Here is a 19,588-nt window from a genome sequence, read left to right as displayed (position 1 = left end):
GCAACTGTTGAGTTTCTTGTCGGTTTCTTCTCAGCAGACCCAGCCTTCCGAACCGGTGGTAGAATCAAATAGTCAACAAATAGTCAACTAAACTGAACCTACTTGAAATAAATGAATTTTGAATTTTTTGAATTTTGAAATTACGCGGGTTGTAGTAATCCGCTGGATGCTGGCGGCACGAGACCATTTTGTTTGGAAGTCCATGCAAGAGGCCTATGTCCAGCAGTGGACTTTCGTCGGCTGTTAATGATGATGAATTTTATTATTGAGCGTGTGAATCCGAATCGTTTGCTCTACTTACTGACTGCCTCGATCCAGTGGTTAGCTTATGTGGTTTTGGATCACGAGGTCCTGGGTTCGAATCCGGGGTCGGGATAATGAATTTTTCTTCCAAGTTGTCAGTTAAATTCTCAGTCCGGAGCTGAGAAGTTAGTGGTGTTATCCTCGTACCTATGAGAGCACGCTAAGCCGTCGGCCCCGGTCATTTTCCTTAACATCTGGTAGTGATTGTTAATGGATCTAACATTGTCACCCTAAGCCGACGACAGTGGTACAGTTTGGTGGGTGTAAGCTCTATATCCCCTATCATATAAGGAGGAAGGCCTGGTCATTAAAATGAGCAGATAATGACGTAGGCGATTTTTCTCACTTTCCTTTTTTCACCTTTTTTGGAGTATTTATTGGTTAAATTATATATTTCTGTTACACCAAATAAATATAAATATAAATAAAACATGTCGTCATATTAAATTCGTTAAGTATAATCGTGTATACACATAAGGATTACTAAAATAAGTCCTAATATATAATATAATTTCAGCTAGTTCTTACTTTAATTCAATGTGTCTAAATGCTTTTTAATAACTTAAAGTAATTTATAAATCAATTAATAAAGTTATGAAGCTTCAAATCTTGGCGAAAATCCTGGCCTCCTTCGTAATTACGACTTAAAACTTTAATTAGAAATTGATGTTTACTTTACGGTTATACATTGAAGCTTTTAGTACCATAATTTTCAGATATTAAAAATACGCGACTAACTGGATTTTTTATTTACAGGCGGGCGATCCTCACAAACCCAGATGTCATCGGGCACACACCAATAAAATCTTTATTTGAGAATGATTTTTGGGGGACGCCGCTCACTGATGCTGGATCGCACGGCTCATACCGACCGCTGTGCGTGGCGACATACCGCCTGAACTACGCCTTCAGTGGATTCAAGCCGTGGAGTTATCATTTCCTCAACATCCTGTTCCACTCAATAGCGACAGCGCTCGTAGTCACCACCGCACGCCGGCTACTGCCTCCACATTGCATAAAAGTCGGGACTGCGGTCGCTGGCCTGAGTTTCGCAGCTCATCCCATACACACAGAAGCCGTGGCCGGCGTGGTCGGTAGAGCCGATCTAGCCGCTTGCAACTTCTTCCTTCTCGGCTTCTTGCTCTACAGCGAACACGTGCGGCTTCGAATCAAAAGTCAAAGAAGACAATGCCGGCGTCAAATTAAGAACACAATCCGCCACCAGTCAACAGCCAGCGACCAAAACTTCAGGCTGAGCTGTCACGGTCTAGTGCAACAAATACTGATGAACGTACGGAGACTCCTGAAAGCGAGCGAAGCGGGACCTTTGAAAATGTTGAACGCATGTGAAGTGGGGACTGGGGAAGTGAAACTTAACAAGTGTCAGTGCAGCGGTAGTGTTAGTGAAGAGTCAGGTGAACTTTTACAATGGTGTACATTAGCGGGGACACTTTTGTGTGCTATCGCGGCCACTCTTTGCAAAGAGCCGGCCATAATGGTAGTGCCACTCTGCATATTTTACGATCTCCTAAAAGACACTCGAGAAGAGGAATCCTATTCAAAGGTAAGATGTTATTTTTGTTACGACAATTTCGGTAACATCAAAAATACAATGTATGAATATTATGAAAAAGGTAAGGCGTCGTAAAGTTGGAAGAGATCGTATAGTTTGGAGTTCGAGATTGAAGGGTTTTCGCTTGGAGCTTCGAAAGCGGCCGGATAAAAGAGATATTGCTTCGTAATATTCCTCGCGTGTCCTGCCCTGATTATGCAATGTTTAGAATATTTTTTCAAAGCTTGTTTGTTTGCAAAGCACTTTCGCGTTAAGTTCTTTGGGGGAAGACAATCTGTATTAAGTCACTAACTACTAATCCGATTGCGCTAATCCAATTTGTATCCCTGAACGTCTTGATTGTTTTGAAGTCGTGGTCAGAACTTTGATCAGATGACTGGTCGCAGTTTTCCTATTCGTGAGACGGTTAAATAAGCTACAAAACAAATGTGCCAGTCAGAGTAGTACGTCGTACAAAAACAGAGCTATTGAATTGAACAATTTCCTTCAAAAAATTGCTTACACAGCCTCGGTCTGAACTCTGAACGTTTCATTATGTGCCAACGATTCTTTTTTGTTTGTTCGTATATTTTCACTTCTGATTAAATTTGTACCCAGTGTAACATAAAAAGCACTCTGCGTAGTTGTTATATCTTTACGCCGGCGTCGTTTTCTTTTTCTATAATATTCCTCTATTATTGAAATTTCTTTTGTATCGAACAAAGATCTATTAAGTAGATGGAAAACATTTCTTTTTGTGTGATAAAATATCGTGCCTAAGTCAAAGGCCGGACAATTTATTTTATAAGCAAGTATATAACAAATTACTTCTTAGAAATATTTTTTTATTTCAATGGAATTTATTTCATGTTTTTGATAAGATTAGTAGGTTCTTTGTAAAAATTTTCCACGGATCTGTTTGTCATGTTTTTGATATCATTAAGGTTGTTACTAATTAATACAAAAGTTTTATCTTAATAATAATTATGGTCTTCATTTTTCTTAATTTCATGTTTTGTTTTTACAAATAAAGCCTGTTCATTAATTAATGTCATGTTCATATTTTATTTTATTATAGATAAAAATGTTCAATTATAATAAATAAACATAATATTCATTGTATTTACATTGAAAATGAGCTAACGAGAAAGAAAAATAACAAAAACGTTCTACAAAGGGAAGCGAGGATTGTTGTACATTCGACTAATTAAATGTAATTTTCAAAGGCGAGGGTAGTATGACACATATTGTGGTAACGACTGGTCGTTTGCAATGCTGACTTGACCATCTGTGAAGTGAAATGAAATTTCACACACTTTGGGAAGGTAATACTAAAAACAAATTAAAACATTTTTGTTGTGGGAACAAAGAGGTTTTATAACTAAGTTTTTTTTGTGTTTTACACACTTTATTACGATTATATAAATTACGGGTATTTTCCAGCCGCATTCTTAGTCGAATACAGCAAGCGGTTTATTCCCCGTGATTCTTTAGAGAATTAAAATTATATTGAAATGAATATCAAAATCTAAATAAATGAATACTTTTATCGTTTTTTTATTAATTACTAGCGGACACCCGCGACTTCGTCCGCGTGGAAATCAATGTAAACTTTCAAGCCTTATTTCACTACTTTAGGAGTTAAATTGCAAAATTCTTTGAATCACATTATATTTCGATTTTTTTTTTATAATTTATGAACAAATTTTTAAAACTGTAACTCTAAAAATGAAGAACTTTAAATAGAAACTTTCAACCCCTATTTCACCCCCTTCTTGTTTTATTTTTGCAATAAAAAGTATCCTATAACCTTCTCCATATTATTATATAGTTTTATTTGAATTCATTGAGTACCTAGTTTAGCGTGATGCCCGAATAACAAAAAAAAACACGGACAGACAGACAGACAGACAAAAAATCAAAAAAAAAATATTTTAACGTCAGTATCGATTATATAATGCCCCCCGACAAAAAATTTTAAAATATCTTCAATGTAAAGAATGAAAAAAAATACCTGTTACAGTTTTAACTTAACACCAACAACACCAACACTACCAACTTTCCAACCTTTCTTACTTCCTGATTTGCTAATGAGATTTATTTTATGAAAGAAAAACTTACCTAATATCTTCTACCTACCTTACTACGACTCGAACCAAGGATCTTGTGATCTGAAGTTACTACCAACTAGACTCCGCACCACGAAAGAATTCCCGCGGCTAAAACCTGATCTACAATAGACAGCGCCTTACACAAACGACAAAACGACCGCCATTACCACATGACAATGAACGCCATTAAGACATTAGCGTTGCGTCTACAGGACTTGTTTCGTGGCGCGGAGTATAGTCATTGATCAATCACGCAAATAATCACAGTATATAAATTATAAAATAAATAGGTTAAATGTTATGTTTGGTCCACTCTTTTATATGGGTGCAAGACATGGGTCCTGAAAAAAGAGTGTTGTCGGCGGTTGCAAGCTTTTGAGATGTGGGGGCTAAGGGAAATGTTCAAAATTTCCTGGAAAGACTTCGTCTCGAATGATCAAGTTTTAAAAAGAGCCAATTGTAAGTCTCATGACAACCATTAAGAGGAGGAAAATCGCATTTTTCGGGCATTTGCAACGGGATCCTAGAAGGTAAGATACCCGGAAAACGTGCTCCAGGAAGACAGCGTAGAAAGTGGATAGATGACGTCACAGAATGGACCAAGTTAACATATACACAGCTTAAAAATACTCCAAAAGACCGGCAGAGTTTTCTACACATGAACGCCAAACTTCAGCTGGAAGAAGGCACCTAATGAAATAGGTATTGTTATATAAAGTTGTTTTAAAACAGAAAACAAAGATTTACGTTTCGGTTATTTACTGTAGGTTGCTTTTATAGGGCGCATAAACAAAATGAATACAAAAGCTTAACTTAAAGATGTGGCCGTCAATTTATTTATCGACCTCTAAAATTTCCAGCGAGAGGGTCTAACAAGAAATGTTATTGTTTTTTCAACAAACACCTTTATTGATTCAAGCGTTTAAGTAACCAGTTTACGTTTCAAGGAATTCCGGTAGTAGGTATATTATTTCACTTAATTTACAACAGTTTAGGTACTACTTACTACTTAGGATTCGGCATTATTCGAATCATATTTTGAAATAAACATTTTGTGGATCATATGTTAGATCATCTTATAATAAAATAACAGACGCCCGCGACTTCGTCCGCGTGGAATTCAGTTTTTCACAAATCCCGCGGGAACCATGCATTTTCCGGGATGAAAAGTAGCCTATGTGTTAATACAGAGTAAAATCTATTTCCATTCCAAATTTCGCTTCAGTAGCCGCAGCGTAAAAGAGGAACAAACACACTAACACACAAACTTTCGTCTTTATAATATTAGTGTGGTTTAGCTTGGGAAAATATTTTCAGTAAATGATAGTAAGAAAGAAATTCCAGTAGAACTTTGCAGGCGCGTTCGTGAAACTAAATGAGTGTGAGCAAAGCATAAATATGTTTTGCGATCATTTTTCTGTGGGTGGTGGCTAAGCGATGATCCAGTGGATATGACTTCTGCCTTCGATTACGGTCCGAGGCAAGAACCTCCTACTTTTCAGTTGTGTGCATTTTAAGAAATTAAATATCACGTGTCTCAAACGGTGAAGGAATACTATCGTGAGGAAAACTGCACACCTGAGAATTTTCTTAATTCTCTGCTTGTGTGAAGTCAACAAATACTCATGTATTTGTTGACTTCACACAAGGAGGCCAGCGTGGTCTCCTCTCAGAATGAGAGATTCTGAGAGGAGACTCGTGCTGAATTTCTTTTAGTGTATACACTAATGGCCTTAGATACGGCATTAGAAATATATACCCTCATCGGTTATTCGTTAGTGATAAGAAATTAAATAAATATAATATTGCAAATAACACTGAATTTTTTTTAAATAGGACCAGTAGTTCCTGAGATTAGCGCGTTCAATCAATCAAACAAACAAACAAAATGCTCAGTTTTATATATAGATAGAAATATATATACGTATAGAAAGTATAGATAATATAATAAATAACAGATGAGGGTATATATATCTTATGCTGTATCTCGTGACTCGTACTATACTTTACTATATTCAAAGTGAACCCATCTTCCGAAAACAGAATATATTTATTTACTTCTATAGGTCAACATACGCTAACAACACTCTTTGGTACTTATTACCGTGCCGTTATTTCAAAAACGTAAAACGGTGCGCGGAATGGGGTGGTGTTTCAAATGGCCTAATAAATTGTCCGTTTATAGAGTGGAGAAATATCTTAAGGTTAAGACTGATTTTTTATGAGAAGGTCGTGTTACGACCGCAATTCCTACGTTTTACTTCGCCCCGTTTCATGTACGTTTCGAATTCGCGTCTTAAAGGAATTTTATTGGATGATATTTTGTTACAATTTTTTCATATTATGTTCACTGCAATTTAAATTTAAATTCAAACAGTAAATTAGCTTTATGTACGTTTAGAATAGGCGTCTTAAAGGAATTTTATTGGATGATATTTTGTTATAATATTTTATTATTTTGTTTACTGCAATTTAAATTCAAATACAAACAGTAAATTAGTTTGAGTAAGCAAGCATTTGAAGTTTAAAATAATTATGTTTAAATTAAATAATTAGAGCTTTTAAAAAGTTAAACCAGACTTCAAAAGTAAAGGTTAAAGAGATTATTTTATTTTTTTCCTTACATTGTTAAAACCAACTCTAGAGGTAGAAATTTGGCTTAACGTATTTAACCTTTTTTTATTTACGCGTTTTACTTAAAATCTGTATCTAATACAAATTGCTTTGAAAACTCAATATTACGTTCGTACAAAAATTCACTAGTTTTGTGCTATTGCTGTATATTTAAGAGCACATAAACTTTGAAAGGCGAATGCTAAAGATCGAGCAAAGCGGAAAGATTAAGTCTAAAAGCGGATTCCGTTTGTTCGAGAAAACGGTTTGCCGAAGAAGAAGATTTTGTTACTTAATTTATTCAATTCAATATTTAACTCTATTTCTTTAATTTATGTTAAAAAGATCGTTATTTTGAAGGTCTTGGTCTCTTGGTCAGGTCTGGTATATCGATTAACACAAGATTTATGGTGTGAGGTCCAGCGATCAACAAGATAATCTCTTGAAGAGAAATAGACAAATAACCAAGTACAACTGGCAATACCACTGTAGGAAATAGTAGTCTGGGACGGATATGACGTCATTCAATCTCGTGTTAGCTCGTGCCAACGCTGGCGTGACTTGTTTCGTAAAGAGTAGGGATTTAGAGAGGGGTAGCGATCCGTTGAAAGAACATTTTTTTTAAGCTTTATGAAAACTACATAAATAAAATTATATAGTTTACTAGTGGATATGTTACGTGACTACAAAATAACCGCGAAAAGTGATCCGAATTTGGCTACTCCACAAATCGTACACAAGTACAATTTTGTGTTTACTTACATTATACATATATTTATGTAAGTTTATACATCCTGAACACACGTCTCGAAATTATAGACAATACTTAGGTATTACTCGTGATTGTTTTAAATAAATTTGTTATTTACCATCTAAATGAAATTAGGACAATTAGCTAGCTTTGTTCAACTCCGTTTCGATTCGCTAGTGACTTATCTTAATTTGAATAGATACCTATAGAAGTGATATACCTATTTAATATTGTGTCTATTACATTACCACATCACCACGTGAAAGTTGTATATTTTGTTCCAACAAACAATATACGGAATTATCCCGATTGTAACATTTTATTGCCATTACTTTCCCAAGTTTATGGGATCCCGTGCAATAAAGTGATAAAACAGTTAGCTAGCACAACGTTACGTACCTACTCTCTTTAGATATATTGACGCGAACAAATAAAACAGCCATTAAAGCGCAAACTTGTCCAATGTTTTGTTTGCTCTTTTCCATATCGTGGAGGACTTAGAAAAGTACCTACTCGTACCTTCACTTGCTCATGTTAGCGAAAACTTTATCATTAACAACCCATATATAGAATGAGCATGAGTCCCAACAGTGAGCCGTATATATACTCGTGCTCCTTACAGAACGAGGGGATTAGACTTATAGTCCACCACGCTGGCCCAATGTGGATTGGCAGACTTCACACACGTAAAGAATTAAGATAATTCTCAAATATGCTGCCCCCCTAGCCAACTAGCGCGTCGATTCTCTTTCTACGATCGCTAACGCTTCGAAAACTAGAAAGATGTATGGGAATGATATTCGCTATCGACAGGTCACGTGATTAAGATCTGTCGTCATTCTAATAAATATTTCTAGTTTTCGAAGCGTTAGCGATCGTAGAAAGAGAATCGACGTGCCACTTGGCTAGGGGAGGCAGATTTCCTAACAATGTTTTTCCTTCGCCGATTAGAGACACGTGATATTTATTTTTCAAAATGCACATAACTGAAAAGTTACAGGTATCTGCCCTGCAACGAATTCAAAGCTACGCCTTCTGAATTGAAGTCAGAGATTATATCCACTGGGCTATCACGATTCACGACTCAGTGGCTAACAAGCGAATACTTACTCCGTGTATATTAGCGAAGAGTAATGCAATATTCAGCGAGTGATTTAAATAAATAAACGTTGGACTAACTTCAAATTTATTATTCCGTAGCTGAATTAAACGGTGTAAATTTTTGGAGGCCCCTAATTTCCATGATATCGTTTCCAGCCAAAATAAATGTACGCTCAGCCAAATGAATATCGATTTACCGTCGCCTTGCCCTCGGCTCATTTACCCTGCATAAAATTAGTATCTGGTTCTGGACCTTTTCGCGGACGGCAGCCAATATATCTCCCATCTTGAGGACTGAAGCAATTTTGTGTAGCTTTCAACATTAAATTAACATTTAGGCTTTTTCTGGCATCGCTTGCCCTCCCGCTCCTCGCCGTCCTTAGGCCGGTATATTTCAGCGGTCGCGTAATTTGTGGCTCGTAAATGTTCTGAAATTGGTCATCCCTTTGGTTGAGGTGAATTTATGGCTTTCTCGGTCGGCCTGTCGAAAGGAGAATTAATAAGGCCCCCTCTAATGGTGAAACGTACCCTTACCATCAATTTGAATGTCCCAAGATCGCTGCGGACCGACGAATTTAGCATCTGGATCAGAAATGTCTCACTAAACGGACTTTTTTATTTTTCCTTATTTATTTTCTTGCTACATTGGATTATTTTCTACATCTTTCTGATAAATCAAAGAAGTTTAAAATTGTAACTACACTAATAAAAAAAAAATAGGTAAAAGCGAGTTTATTTTTATTTTAACCGACTTTCACAAACAAGGAAATTCTACGTTCGGCTGTGTGTATGTTTTTTTTTTTGTATTTAGTTTTATTAATGTTGAACTAAGTACTTTATGATTAAATACAGCTATAGGCTAGACTCACACTCTTATCCTGCACGTTTTTTTCAGCATACATCTAAACTCACTTATATTTGACGCTTACAGATCAGTAAACTATACTATAAACAAGAACATGAAACAGTCCATTGCTAGAAATATTTACAACGGCGTGTTTACAAAACTGTCGTTTAAACGTTCCCCGAAGCCGGTACCGTATTTCCAAACCCTTTATTTCACAATATTTTACAGAGCGAGACAAACAAATCTGGTTGTAAATAATAGTGCTCGAACGCCTCCTTGTCTTGAGAAAAGAATAATGGTATTTTCTATTTCGTTAGGCTGGCTATGTATAGTTACGTCCGCTCGGATAGTTGCCAGCTGCGCCGATGTCCCGTCCGGCCAAGATCTAAAGTTAAGTGTTGCTAGAACCGTCCACAATTTATGTCCCCTTCACTCGTCTTGTCACGTTTCAAGCGGCACTTTGAACACAGGAAAGAAGTGCTCACGCTAGAGTCGACGAAAGAATAAATATTTACAGTTTATCTTATGTCATCGGTTGTAAAGTGGGGTTTGAATTATACAGCGAGTCTTTTACTTTGTTGATGCATTTCCACTTTAATTAGTTCGCCTCTTTAAATTGTGTATCATGTTTCTTTTTTTAATTTCTTGTAATTATTCACATTACTCGTGTGAAATCTTTTACATTCTACAATTTTAAACAACACAAAAGAGCCGTGATAGCCCAGTGGATATGACCTCTGCCTCCGATCCCGGAGGGTGTGGGTTCGAATCCGGTCCGGGGCATGCACCTCCAACTTTTCAGTTGTGTGCATTTTAAGAAATTAAATATCACGTGTCTCAAACGGTGAAGTAAAACATCGTGAGGAAACCTGCATACCAGAGAATTTTCTTAATTCTCTGCGTGTGTGAAGTCTGCCAATCCGCATTGGGCCAGCGTGGTGGACTATTGGCCTAACTCCTCATTGGCCCTCTCATTCTGAGAGGAGACTCGAGCTCAGCAGTGAGCCGAATATGGGTTGTTAACGGACTACAATTTTACCCATTTTATATTTGACAGTAATTTTGTCTGTCTTTCTTTCTGTCTGTCTATTACCTTTTCACGACTGAACCACTGAACCGATTTGGATGAAATTTAATAGGTATAAAGATAAATAGGTTCCAGGAGTAGAATATAGACTACTTTTTATCCCGGAAAATCCATGGTTCCCGCGGGATTTGTGAATTACAGAGTTATACGGAACCGGAGTCGTGCGAGTTCGCTAATTACTTGTATTATAGAAAGGATTGAGTAAATCGTCAGCCGCTTCCATTTCTTATTATTGTAAGACGTCTTAAATCAAATTGCCGTAAAGCTCCCCCCATTCTTCCATATTTTCGCACCCCACATTGTCGTTTAATGGCGATTGACCAAATTTATAGACTTTCTTGTCATATTTCCATCTTTATGTGCCTCTCAGATTGGCTTCACATTAGAGGTGAAAATGTGCTTCGAATTCTCAAGTGACTGCTTCTGTAAAATATATTTTTCTTTCACATTAATATTAATTTATAAGGCGCCAATTTAGTACTATAGTCTTACAATTCACGGGCATACTCACTCTTAGGTTCATATGACGCGATCGAGTATATCCCATAGTCCCCTCTTCGATTACTGATCTATAAAGTCTACAACGCAGACGAAGTGGCAGTCGTCCGCTAGTTCATAATAAACAATACCATAACTCATACAGTGTAATATTTATTTATAAACAGCTACCAAATGGTCATAACCAGCTACCAGTTTTCACTCACGTACACGACTATTCACGGGCCGGGGACTGGCGGAGCAATCACAAAAGAGATATTAAGCACTCATATTTACTGGAAATACTCAATAGCATGAAAAATTTCTCTCTTAGGTTTATCTGACGCATTTCAATGTATTAATTTACTCTTCGATTCTCGATCCTTAAAGGTTTACCACGTAGCCGATAGTTCGTAATAAATTTTAATTGCAATAAATAACCGTAACAGTTCAATATTTTTTTGTAACTACCAAATGGTCAGCTAATAAAGAGACGTCTCATAAATGTAAGCACGATTAGCATATGAAAAGAGCAGCGTGCCTACAATAAAGATTTTTTAAGCAAATGAAAGCCACGATATTTGAGTACCACAAAACGCCTTAATAATTTAAAAAGTTTTTCACTCACGTACACGACTATTCACGAGCCAGGGACTGGCGGAGCAATCACGAAAGAGATATTATGCACTCATATTTACTGAAGGTACGCAACAGCATGAAAATTCATCTCTCAGGTTTATCTGACGCATTTCAATGTATTAATTTACTCTTCGATTCTCGATCCTTAAAGGATAACTTCCACGCAATAAATATTCGTAAGAGTTCAATATTTATTTATAGCTGCCAAATGGTCAGCTAATAAAGAGACGTCTCATAAATGTACGCACGATTAGCATATGAAAAGAGAGCGTGCCTACAACAAAGATTTTTTAAGCAAATGAAAGCCACGATATTTGAGTACCACAAAACGCCTTAATACTTTGAAAAGTTGTTCACTCACGTACACGACTATTCACGGGCCGGGGACTGGCGGAGCAATCACAAAAGAGATATTATGCACTCATATTTACAGGAGGTACTAAACAGCATGAAAAGTTTCTCTCTTAGGTTTATCTATTTCAATGTATTAATCCAAACTTCGATTTTCGATCCTTGAAGGATAACTTCCACGCAATAAATATCCGTAAGAGTTCAATATTTATTTGTAGCTACCAAACGGTCAGTTAATAAAGAGACGTCTCATAAATGTACGCACGATTAGCATATGAAAAGAGAGCGTGCCTACAACAAAGATTTTTTAAGCAAATGAATGCCACGATATTTGAGTACCACAAAACGCCTTAATACTTTGAAAAGTTGTTCACTCACGTACACGACTATTCACGGGCCGGGGACTGGCGGAGCAATCACAAAAGAGCGGAAACGAGCAGCGCAGAAACACAGCCGTTAATAAACGTCCTTCCCCGATGTCGTACGCCATCGAGTTTTCAAAGAGACATTTTCGTTTCATTCAAATATCAAGTTTCGTGTCACTTGCTCACTTGCGTAACACATTTTTAGGTTTTTCTGGCACGCGAAATTATGTCATGCATTTTAGGGTTCTGAGTCGACATGTTTTTTGTCTATGGTGCGGATCCCTTATGTATAAACATTTCTGTAGGCGTAGATTAGTGGTCACGCTGTAATTGAGTTGAGTTATATTTTTTTCGAGTACCTAATATGTTTTAGAATTTAAACTATCATGAGTGTTATTCATATTAATTGATTATGATACACGGCTAAAACTCACGTGATATTAGGTCGGAGTATGCACGACTAGTTTCGAGCTCATGACTAAGGACCCCATATGGGTTCGAAACTAGTCGGGCATACTCCGACCTAATATCACGTGTGTTTTAGCCGTGTTATGATCAATTAGTACATAATATGGATTCTTGTTTACGTAGCAGACGCCGCGCAGTTTCACCTGATTGGTTTCCGTTCCCGTAGGAAAATGGGGATAAAATATAGCCTATAGGCACTCGGGGACAGTGTAGCTTTCCAACAGTGAAAGAATTTTTCAAATCGGTTCTGTAGTTTCAGAGCCTATCCAATGTAAAAAACCAAACATTTAAATATTTCCTCTTTATAATGTTAGTTTACTGACAGTGTCTGGTTTTAGGCAAAAATTAGAAATTGAAAAATATTGCCTATGTGTTAATCCAGAGAAAAATCTATTTCCATTCCAGATTTCAGCCAAATCGCTTCAGTAGTTGTGGCGATAAAGAGTAACAAACATCCAAACATCCATACAAACTTTCGCGTTTATAATATTAGTAGGATGAATTCTGCAAATAAATATATACTTGATACAAGAAGTAGATACATCCTTTACTCGATATCCAATGCTTTGTTTAATTTCAAACGCCTGTTCATAGAGCAGAGCATTCATACAACAGCGGAAATACGTAGAACAAAAACACTAGTTCATACTCGTTCTATATGACGTCACATATTCGCTTAAAACACAGTAATACAAAGACCCTTCATTCAGATATTAAGTTTCGCCTCATCTACGATATAAATAGCAAACAAGTGGGCGTTGGATGTTTTGCGTTTCATCTTACATATTTTATGCTAAATAGATTTTATGGATTGAAATTATTATCGGTTTTAATTTAATTTAATTTTGTTTTTGTAATATATCTCTACATATTATAAAGAAAAGTGTGTGTCGGCTCCGACGCACGAATGAAATTTACTCTTTCAGATCGACTGTCTAAATAGGTGTATGTTGCCCCGCAGCATACCCTATGTACGTCTCAAAACATTACGCCTGAAAAGTGAAAGGTGCGCACAAAAACGTAACGCTGTCATTTTGTTCATCGAATTTTAGTGCCCATGTTTTTTTCATGCCGGGGGCTTTATATAAAAAATCTATTTTTAGTAGTGTACTCCAAAAATCTTCCGCCGCCTCTGTTTTGCTATTTGTTTGCGATAAATTCAAAGTAAACGAAACGGATTTTCATGCGATTTTCAATAATAGGTAGAGTGATTCATGAGAATGGCTTAAAAATATGTAATTTTTCAAGGATATGTTTAAAATGCCATCTATTCCTTTAATATAAAACAAAATATAGATTCCTTTTTTATAAAAGGTTTCCATACGAGCGAAGTGAGGCGCTAGTGTTTCTACAATTATGTTTTTCGTACCTTGGTGATTTGCTAGAATAGAAACTTACATTCTAACTGATTCAAGATAGGAAAAATTTAAAAATACGGAAAAAAAATATAAAGTGAAATAGCGATTTTTTCAAAACTATTCAAATCAGTTTTAGATAACTAGGTGGTGTATCTACCATTTGCGTTTTATCAATTAATTACGGGACACCGTGTTTAATAATACCTACAAGATATTAAACCTTGAAATTTAGTTAGTTTCCGTTTATAATAATCAATTAGAATAACTAATATGTTTTAGTTATTGTAATTGATTATTATAAACGGACAATGAAATAGGCAATATCATTATGGTGATTCGTAACTTACTCCTCTCCTCGAGTCTAAAACATTATATTTCAGTAGTGACCTGACAGTTGTGACACTGAATCAGGTCAGTGCTTATCCTTTGAACCACAGAGAGCTCAACGTTGGCTTGGCTTAAATGTCTAAAATGTTAGTAAAGCCTTTGGATTTGACTCATTATTAAGATAATACAATTAGAGAATTGGATGCGGAGTAAGTATCATTGGAAATGTAACTTAATAGTATGTCTTTGCATACTTTAATCATTTGTGTAAAAAAAAATTGTTATAGTATCATCGAGTAAAATGATTAAAATATAGTTATTTACTCGTATAAACTACGTATAATAACACTGCCTTCAATGGGATCAGTAGGTAGAAAATAAAATAATGTTTATTTCGCTTTTTAGTTTCATGTTTATGTTTTTGAAGTCGCTTGTATGAAAAAAATATCTGTATTAGTTTTATTAACTTTTTTTTTCACTTAGGTAGACTTATTAGGTACTAGAAGACCTGGTAAATAGTGTTCTGTCATTTAAATTTATTTATTTTTTCTTTTATACAAAAATACTAAAATTGCGATAAAAATATGGGGTAGAGATACGAGATTGAAATGAGCTTTACGAACCATTTTCATACATACAAAATATATGAAAAATCTGTTAAAATCGGATCGAGCTGTTTTAGATGAGTGCGGCAACAAACACCTTGACATGTGATTTTTGTTAATTAGATAGTTTTAAATAAACACAATACGAAAACGGAAAAAGAAATATATATTTTTTATAATTGACGGGTCAAACAACGGCCTCCCTTGATGTGTAAACCTATAACCACAACCCCATTGAAACCTTTAACAAATTTCCTTTAATTTAAGCCTTTTAAGCCTAGTTGTAGTACTTCCTCTACGAGCTCTCTTACAAAGAGCTCTACTATTTCTCAAGTTGGTAATATAATTTTGACCACATGTAAATTTAATTTGGAAAAACAACATTATAATATTATGTAGCGTAGTATTACTTTTTATAAAGTCATTTTGCCTTACATAAAAGTTGGTGCGATCCTATCTCAGCTCCGTATATTACGTGCGCGGTTTGACATTCCATTAAGGGAGACAGCTGTGTGTACCCAACAATAAGTTAGCGGTATTCCAAACAAACTCTTTGAAAGCGAAGAGTGAAAGAGTGTCCTCGGTGAATTCACAAGCGAGACAACGACGGTCGAACGGTGTTCGCTCCAACTTATCAATGCAAGCTCAAATCTATGTGTAGACAGAGAAGGCAATAGACGAATAGATAAATTCAGCAAATTCAAATTCTTTATTATGATTATATGAATACAAATAGACGCGCAATCTGAAGATTACAACTGCCTAATCTCTTCCTAAACGAGAATTACAATAATTTAATCTTATACAATAAAAAAATGAAAGACTAAATTTAGTAATAATAGAAGAATTTAATTTAGAAGATAGATCCACGTCATTTCCTTAGAAACTTAGACTCCGTAAAGAAACAATGCATTTCGAAGTTGGGTGTCACGACGGTTGCCGTATTTCAGACACAACGTTGGGTCATAAAGTTAGACTTTTGTTAATTAGTTAGTTAATTGTGTTCTAGCTTTTGTTAAAAATATATAAACAAGCATAGTGTGAACACACATTTACATAATAAATTGTTGCAAATAATAAATAGCTTTAATTGGTAAATAAAATGGTTCAGTTTAAATATCGTTGGCATATAAAATCAAAAAGGTATCTTTCAAAATCAATTGTCTATTCCTTTCTCTGTCTACTGATGTAGTGTTCGAAGTTTTCTTGTAAAATAAATAGCTGTAAATTGCATTTTTCCCATTAGTGCTAATAGCTATATAAATAAAATGGTATTCCGTGCAGTTCGAGAACAACAATGGTATGTGCGCGGCAGTTGGAAATTTATTGTCTTTGTTTAAATTACGTTACTCGTAACTACGGTTTGAACACTCCCATTTCTAACATCGTCTGTAGAAGATTGAATATTTTGCTGGACTGAAACTTATTTTTTAATTAACAAATATCTTTGCCATTTGAAATACAATTTCTAGAAACATGAACTGTGAAAAGTACTGGACTAATCCTGGTCTAGGTATTTTTAAGTATTATTTGAAGGCTAGTGACACTTTTTTTAGCGATCTTAAATTGTTTATTATTGTTCTACTAGATAGATGAGACGTTCTATATTTCAACTGTTTCATGACGTATAATAAATCCCTTACAAAAGAAGCGTTTCACAAAAATATTAGTTAACAATTCGTTTAACGTTTAGTAAATCAAGTGTGTTAGTGACGTCATAAAATGGACGGCAGTGCTTTTGAAGGTAGGAAAATTTAAAAAAAATACTTGTTTTTAAATTAAGTTTTATAAGAAATCCTTAACTTTTATTGATTGATATCTATACATTTCGTTCCCTTATTCCATGTACTACACGAAATTAATATTGTTTATATTAAATTTGATATGAGTCAACTACCAATAACACAATGTAACATCTAAAGTTTAACGAAAAATAATTTCAAGCTAATATTTCGAATCCATTTCTGTGAACAAAAACCAAATTATAATTGGCACAAATCTATGTCCGTGAAAGTTAGTAAAGACTTTTCGGAAAACTCCAGCAATAAATTACCAAGGAAACGCTGGTTTTATCTCATTCGTTCGGAGGAACTAGCGTTATCAACCGACCGTATCGCTACACAGGTGTTGAACGAAAGGACCGACTTTCCTTTCCAGACTTAAGGTACTGTTCGCAAGTTGGTTCACCTTTCCTATTGATTTTAGATTAGGGAACTTCGGAGGCCTGTAAAAACATACCATAATAATTTACCCGCCTCCATTTGTGTAGGACATTGAGTTTTTGTTCGAATTAAATTTTGTTTGGCACAGCGATTTTGATTTCTCATATCAAATAATATCTAATTATTATTAATTATTAAATTTATTATTGCACTATCCGTTTTCTATTGCTTGATTCTTACATTGCGGGTTGTCTGGAGGAGATCGATATTAGCGATAAGACCGCCTTTGTGCATATTACTACCTATTTATTTTGTTACTTGATGAATATTGTTTTATATTTTTTATGTGCAATAAAGAATATATCTATCTATCTAAATTTTTTTATGTACTTACGGGTTTTTCTTCTACTTTCAAAAAAAGCTAGCGATCATATCTCCGTTTCAACATCTCTCTCAATTTAGCGATGCTCACAGGAAGGGAAATTTTGTTTTTTTTTTATTGATACAGTGCACACTATTGTCATTGTGGGTAAATGAGCCTCCACTTGAAGTTAAATTATCACATAATAATAAAATATAAAAAAAAAATAATAATTACATAGTGGATAACCAGGCAACCCATACGAAACGATTTGCATCCAGATTTCTAATTCGTAAAGCAAACGAACGGCGTTTGTAATTCCTGACACTTATACTTTCCAGACCTTCAAAGCAAGAGTGAATAGGCATCTTCTATTCTCAGAATACAGTGTATGTTTAATAATCTAAGCTTCTACGAAAGCGCGCACCAACTTAGACCGCAGTAATGCTTTCCCTCAGGCTTAATTGTAGTCAAGCACACGCCTATATTTAATAAAAAAAAATGTTTACAGCACATATACACTTTCAACTTCAGAGGAACAAAGGTTCCTAAGCAGCCTTTTTAGGGATTTGTTGATCGGCCACAGTAACTCCTTCTGAAAGTGTAAGTAAAAACCGTAGCGGGAAATTGATTCCACAATTTCCTTATGTTTGGAGGAATTATGAATAACGATGATGGCAAAATATTATGATCTGGTAAATCGGGTGATGGTTGAGCTAGTCACCGTTATGTTGTGGTGACTAGAACTTTTTGTGTGTTACATGGCTTAAAAATAAATATATAGAGTAGGCTTTGATTTATTACGTAGGATTTTTTTCCAAACATAAAATTAACAAAACAAAAAGGCGGACAAAATCTGCATCATTAGTCATTTACAATTTGAGCCGTGATAGCCCAGGGGACTTGACGTCTTCCTCCGATTCCGAAGGGCGTAGCTTCGAATCCGGTCCGGGGCATGTTTCACAAACTCTGAAAAAAAAACATCGTGAGGAAACCTGCATATCTGAAAATTTTCTTAATTTTCTAGGTGTGTGAAGTCTTCCAATCCGCATTCGGCCAGCGTGGTAGACTACGTGGACTCGTGCTCAGCAGTGAGCTGAATATGGGTTGATATATGGGTTGATAATGATGATGAAACATTTACAAAACTACGATTTCCAAAAACATATTGAATAACTTTTACATAGGAATACTTTATGATACAGTCGTGACGTAATATCGACAAGAAACACCTTCGCTCGTAGTTTATATTCACAAATCCAATACACACGAAAGCCATTGTATATTTGCGAGCTCCGTCGACATTTCAACTTACCTACATATTCATTTTTTATTTGGCTTCGGCACAACAATTGTTCAGACTTGTCGATGAGGCATACGAGTTTGCTTGTACATATTTGATGGTGCTCAGTTCCCGTGCATCCAATTACTTGTGCCGCTAAAACAATGGATATACGGTGAAAAAATCTATACAGAAAATTGGTTTGTGATTGAAAATTGGTTTATGGTACGTGTGTACAAAGTGTTTGGAATATACGGGTCTGAACAGTGAGTGTACGTTAAAAATTAAAATAAACAATAATTAACACAAAATATTTTTTTTTACAATTATATTTTTCTCTGAAAAATCAATCTATTTAAGTACCTACCTAAAATTAATGATTTAGAAAAAAATAGGATTTTTTTTACACTTCACGCTTAAACGTATCTTTCAAATAGTCCGAGACCTGGGGAGCATTTTTACAATTGATTGAGCGTCTCATTAAGAGCTACTCACGGAAATTAACTTGATTGTGATAAATTGTAAAAATGCTCCCCGGATTCTGGACTAAAACTATTGATCGGACTCACAGTTACTTACTTTTATCATAGAAAACGCTAAAACTAACGCTTTTGACAATGTTTACCTCCTCCTACTAATTCCTACTAATATTATAAACGCGAAAGTTTGTATGGATGTTTGTTACTCTTTAACACCGCTACTACTGAAGCGATTTGACTGAAGTTTGAAATAGAAATAGATTTTACTCTGAATTACTATAATACATAGGCTATTTTTTATCCCGAGATTTGCGAAAACCTGATGATTTTAATGGTATGAATGTTTCTT

At 35.3% G+C, this 19,588-nt stretch overlaps 1 protein-coding gene across 1 annotated transcript in view; it reads left to right on the top strand.

The window, feature by feature from the left end:
• Positions 1-19,588, top strand: part of LOC112044983 (protein O-mannosyl-transferase TMTC2) — a 160,435-nt gene that overhangs the window by 32,049 nt on the left and 108,798 nt on the right. Inside the window, exon 3 of the mRNA XM_024081009.2 lies at positions 1,060-1,867. Within this exon, the coding sequence (XP_023936777.2) occupies positions 1,060-1,867 (808 nt within the window). The remainder of the gene's footprint in view (positions 1-1,059; positions 1,868-19,588) is intronic.

This window comes from Bicyclus anynana, chromosome 9, assembly GCF_947172395.1.
Source record: "Bicyclus anynana chromosome 9, ilBicAnyn1.1, whole genome shotgun sequence".
NCBI lineage: Eukaryota > Metazoa > Arthropoda > Insecta > Lepidoptera > Nymphalidae > Bicyclus > Bicyclus anynana.
This window is presented reverse-complemented; position numbering and strand designations above follow the sequence as displayed.